Source organism: Camellia sinensis, chromosome 9 (genome assembly GCF_055761805.1).
Source record: "Camellia sinensis isolate YWXY chromosome 9, ASM5576180v1, whole genome shotgun sequence".
Taxonomy (NCBI): Eukaryota; Viridiplantae; Streptophyta; class Magnoliopsida; order Ericales; family Theaceae; genus Camellia; species Camellia sinensis.
Genome location: NC_138969.1, coordinates 176,300,190 through 176,305,632, shown reverse-complemented (window position 1 = coordinate 176,305,632; position 5,443 = coordinate 176,300,190). Strand labels below are relative to the sequence as shown.

Below are 5,443 nucleotides of genomic sequence, written 5' to 3'. Positions count from 1 at the left end.
TTGAAGTACAGAAATGTAAAGAACAAGAAATGTAAAAACTGGAAGGAAAATAAAGTAGATAAAACTAGTTTTTTCGGATCTGAGTCTGGGGGTTTTTCTGGGGCCTTCTCTGCTATTTATACTTCTCAAGGAGAACCGTCGAAATGGATTTCTAATCCTCGAACCATCCCTCCATGATCGCTGACCATGTTTCCTCACGGTTAGCTCCACTATGCCATATCTACAATTAGGCTTCCCTCCTGATTTTGAATTTAAATAAATGAGTAACCATTAAAGCCACGCCATCTTGCACCGCTTTGCTAATTCAATGCTATGTAGATCCACAATAACCAATACTAACTGCCACGTGTGTGTTTACGATTAAATATTTGAATTGTCTTCTCGTATTACACTTATCCTGCCACGTGTTAAACTGTGATTGGCCTATACAAAATATGTAGCCAACAGCGTCAGAAGGAGAACAAACAAAGAGGAGCGCACAGAAACTATATAAACGGAGCTGCATATCCATGCATAGGTCTGAAACATCTGATTTTTTGAGCTACCTACCCCTTTGTCTCTCTCTCTCTGTGCTAACTTGATCGTCGGAGGGTTTTTCCGGTAGCACACCGCCGGGTAGCTCATCATTTTTCTATTCGCAGATTGAGCGACATTGCACAGAGCTTGGACACGAGGAGTACGAAGAGCGACGAATATTTCCTCCCCGTACAAGTGGTGATATACAAAAATAAATTTTATATAGAATTTTCAAACACAATGATATAGTTTAATGGTGATCTTTCATTTTAAAACAAAACATACATAAACATGATTTATATTTACAAAAATATCACTACCACAAAATTTTTATGATATTTTTTGTATAAATTTTTATATATGAATATAATTTTTTATATTTATTTCCATCATTATATCTAGATTAAATTATTTAGAAAGTATAAAATTTGTACGAAAAATTAAAAAAAAATTCATTGAATACAACAAAATAAGATAATGTATTGAATTTTTGTATTTATATATATATTGTGTTTGGTGATTTTTTTAAAAAAAAAAATTATAAAATACTATATTTCTTAAGTATATCTAGATTAGGTGCATCTAATAAATTAAAAACAAAACTTAAAATATTAAAAAATTAGTAAAAATAAAAAATATAAAAAAACTCAATTTTTTATGTGAGTTAAACCAAGAAGATGGTTATTATTTTCCTTAAAATTATATAAACAAAATATCTGTATTATTTTATATGCATAAAGGTTAAGAGACAAATATATCATTTTAATCTGATAAAGAGAGTAAGAGGTGTAATTTTTTAAATATGAAGAGAGATCCGTATTAAATAAAAATATCAGCGTAATTTACTTTTCTCTTTTATTATTATTATTATTAGTAGTAGTAGTAGGGACTAGCACCAGTCGTGTCCCCATGAAAAGTCTTCAATTGTCACCTAATTTTACACAACAACTAAACGTGATTGCCACTATGTTCCCATCAAAGTCTTCAGCAGCCAGCTTTCTTTTTTTTTCTTTTTTTTTTTGTCATTTTTCCTCCGAAAAATTATATTCATTCAAATGTTGTGTTTCAAAAATTATTTTAAAAATAAAGTATATAATATAAATTTAAAATAAATACATATAGACTGTACTAAAAATAAATATGATCTATTAATATAATTTTTAAATAATTTCATAGATAATTTTTTGATGCATAACATTATTATTTAGGATTTAGGATAGAAGAAATCTAATTTTATACGTTTGGAACTATCCTATTTTTAATGATTTTAATCATTTATAGTCAGTTAAATCAAGAAATTAAAATTCGAGATTTCATTTAATTGGATCCCACTTGAGAATAATACCTTCTCTTCCCAATGGATATGGCAATACTGTCCATTCTCCCCTACCTAATTTCCTCAACATATCTGAATCTGATTTTTATCAATTAAACCCCCCAAAGCTATGCCCAAGGAGGCTCTACAATCCAGAGCTTGATCACCATGAACTCACCTTTCAATATCTCCGCATCCCTTTTGTTTGTTTGCATTTTAATTTGCTTCCTTATCCTCAGAATCAAAGCAACCCCAAATTACCTATACATTCTTTGCCGAAACACAACAACTTACACTCCCAACAGCACATACCAAACCAACCTCAACACCCTTTTCTCTTCCCTCTCCTCCAATTCCAACTCCATCAATGGCTTCTCCAACTCCACCGCCGGACTCAACCCCCCCAACATAGTCTACGGCCTCTTCCTCTGTCGTGGCGATGTTTCCACCGCCGTCTGTCAAGATTGTGTAACGACTTCAACCAAAGAAGTAGTACAAAGGTGTCCCAATTCGAAAGTTGTCACGATTTGGTACGATGAGTGCATGTTGCGATACTCGAACCAGACCATCTTCTCTATTGCCGATGAGTCGATTGCAGCAATTTTGAGCAATACACAGAACGTAACGAACATAACCCGTTTCACAGGAGTGTTGGGAGGTGTAATGGATGATATAGCCACACGGGCTTCGAATGGTGGGTCGGCTAAGAAGTTCGCGACAAGTCAAGCTAATTATTCATCTCTTCAAACGTTGTATGGATTAGCGCAGTGCACGCCGGACTTGACTGATTTGGATTGCAACAAATGTCTTCGAGATGGTATCTCGAATTTTCCGAGTTGCTGTGATGGAAATCAGGGTGCCAGGGTTCTGTTTCCGAGTTGTAATGTTAGGTATGAGTTATACCCTTTCTACAACGTGACCGCCACTGCACCGCCACCGCCTCCACCTCCACCTCCACCTCCTCCTCCACCTGCTGCTGCAAGCAGTCCAGGTAAATTCAAAACAAGACATATATAGATTTTGTTTGGATAGATGGATTTTGAAATTGAATTTTCTTGTTGATGCAGGAAAGGGAGGAATGTCAACTCAAGTACTCGCTGCCATCGTTGTTTCAATTGGGGGCTCTGTTTTACTTGTCATTTTAGGATCCTGTCTCATATGTAGGAAAAGGAAGAAGAAATATGATGTTGTTGAATCAGATATGAGTAAGACTAACTAAAAATAAAATAAAATAAAACTTGTTTTCTCTTGTTTTCAAATTCATTAATTGTATTTACATTTTGATATGTCCAGCTGGGAATGAAATCTCAGCAGTACAGTCCTTGCAATTTGATTTGGCTACAATTCAAGTCGCCACGAACAACTTCTCTGATGATAACAAAATTGGTGAAGGTGGATTTGGATCCGTCTTCAAGGTAAGGTGTCAGATCTAATTGTAAAATACACAATCATTCAAAAATATTAGAAGTTGCACAAATTTGGTTACAAAATTTCTGTGGATATCATTTGTTGTCAGGGTATAATTTCCAATGGACAAGAAATCGCTGTGAAGAGGCTATCTCAAGACTCAGGACAAGGTGCAGAAGAGTTCAAGAATGAGGTTGTGTTGGTAGCCAAGCTTCAACATAGAAATCTAGTGAGGTTACTCGGATTTTGCTTGGAAGGAGAAGAGAAGATACTCATTTATGAATTTGTGCCCAACAAAAGCCTGGATTACTTTCTATTTGGTTTGCCAAAGCTTCTTAATAATAGTTTTATTTAGCTAGATAATAACACATGATAGCCATGAGTGCACATTCTACAAAATGATTTCTTGCGCTTTTAGTTCCATTCCAAAATGTTCACATCATGCTCACATCTAATTCATCATTGTTAACTTAGAACATTTTTTTTCCCCCTTTTTTCTACTCAATATGCAGATCCACAAGAGCAAGAAAAGTTGGATTGGTCAAAACGTTACAAGATTATAGGAGGGATAGCTCGAGGGATGCTTTATCTTCATGAAGATTCTCGACTTAGAATTATACACCGGGATCTCAAAGTTAGCAATGTTCTGTTAGATGGGGATATGAACGCAAAAATTTCAGATTTTGGCATGGCTAGGATCTTTGGTGTGGATCAAACTCAAGGAAATACAAACCGAGTTGTTGGAACATAGTAAGTTTTGTGTCCACACATGCAATGTATATATGTTCTTCTCTAATTTGAAATAGTGAGTACAATCTTTATGCACACACAAAAATTGTAGTGCTTACTACTCTCAATGGTTTCATATCTGATTTTTTTGCACACACAAAAATAAAAAAAGGCCTTAGATGCAATTTCTTCTTTTCTTATGATTATTACTTTTTTTGTTGCTAAAACAACGGTGTTGGGTTGCAGTGGTTATATGTCTCCAGAGTATGCAATGCATGGACAATTCTCGGTAAAGTCTGATGTGTTTAGCTTTGGTGTCTTAGTTTTGGAGATTATAAGTGGCAAGAAAAATAATACATTTTACCAATCAGAATGTGCAGAGGACCTTCTAAGCTATGTGAGTGATAACTAGATTTTATGACTCTTCTTTTTGATCTCAGTAAAAAATCATCATATCTACAAAGTCGTAAATAATGAATTGTTGCAGGCTTGGAAACTCTGGAGGGAGGAAAGACCGTTGGAATTAATGGATTCTACTTTGGAAGGGTCATATTCAAGGAATGAAGTCATTAGATGCATTCATATTGGCTTATTGTGCGTCCAAGAAGATCCAGATGCTAGACCTTCTATGGCAACGGTTGTTATAATGCTTAACAGTTACTCTGTTACTCTATCAATTCCTCAACAACCTGCATTCTTTGCTCATAGTAGAACAGAGTCAAAAACAGGACAAGGCTTAGAATCGGATCAATCTACAAGCAAGTCAATATCATGGTCTGTGAATGAAACATCAATTACTAAATTATATCCTAGATAATGTGAAATTTAGGCCATATCAAGATTCAATAATAACTCTATATTGTGAAATGAATAAACTCAAACTCAAATACAAAAGATATATTTCAATATTTGTAAGATTCAGAACACTTAAAAATGTAATTAGAAATTAAATATGTAATAGTGTGTTTGATAATTCATTCCCTTCAAGTATGTCATTTTCAAGTATGTTATTTATGTGTAGCATGTAACAGTGTGTTTGATAATGCAATCAAGTTCATTATTCATATTCAAATATGTACGGGGAGGAAATAATTCTCCTCGTATAATCCTGTTGACCAAATCCACGCTTCTCCGTACGACGTCGCTTTGTCACCTGAAAACACAAACGTGAGCTAGCCGGCGGGTGTGTGCCGGAAACCTCTCCGATGCCTAAGTCAGAAAACTTGACAAATAGACAAAGTTCTATGTTCTCAGAAAGATTGTGTTCAATTACCTCCTCCAAGGTGATGTTTGTGGGCTTTTATAAGTTTCATACGGCACAATCCTAGTAGGACTTGTATTTCTCCATGCAGAGTCCTTCTAGGATTCATTCTCCTAAGGATAATGCTTATCCTTTTACACCCTCCCCCACTGCTTAAACCAAGTGGGATGGTTTTCTTTATGGCCGAACTTCCATTTGACCGAAGTAAAATTGGC

The 5,443-nt window shown here is 35.0% G+C and overlaps 1 protein-coding gene across 1 annotated transcript; it reads left to right on the top strand.

Annotated features, from left to right (window-relative positions):
- The first annotated feature begins 1,779 nt into the window (after window positions 1–1,779).
- Window positions 1,780–5,039, top strand: LOC114306417 (cysteine-rich receptor-like protein kinase 10). Its single transcript, XM_028251658.2, has 7 exons — window positions 1,780–2,822; window positions 2,899–3,036; window positions 3,125–3,246; window positions 3,348–3,558; window positions 3,751–3,988; window positions 4,214–4,364; window positions 4,455–5,039. Exons 1-7 carry the CDS (start codon window positions 2,000–2,002, stop codon window positions 4,782–4,784), a joined length of 2,013 nt encoding a protein of 670 aa, XP_028107459.2. The 5' UTR covers window positions 1,780–1,999; the 3' UTR covers window positions 4,785–5,039.
- The last annotated feature ends 404 nt before the right edge of the window (window positions 5,040–5,443 follow it).

What these genes read in the sequence shown, in the direction of transcription:
- LOC114306417 (XM_028251658.2), top strand. Translation starts at nt 2,000, where the DNA reads ATGAACTCACCTTTCAATATCTCCGCATCCCTTTTGTTTGTTTGCATT. An exon ending in TGCTGCTGCAAGCAGTCCAG is followed by an intron (nt 2,823 to 2,898) that starts GTAAATTCAAAA and finishes TTGTTGATGCAG; the next exon opens with GAAAGGGAGGAATGTCAACT. An exon ending in GATTTGGATCCGTCTTCAAG is followed by an intron (nt 3,247 to 3,347) that starts GTAAGGTGTCAG and finishes ATTTGTTGTCAG; the next exon opens with GGTATAATTTCCAATGGACA.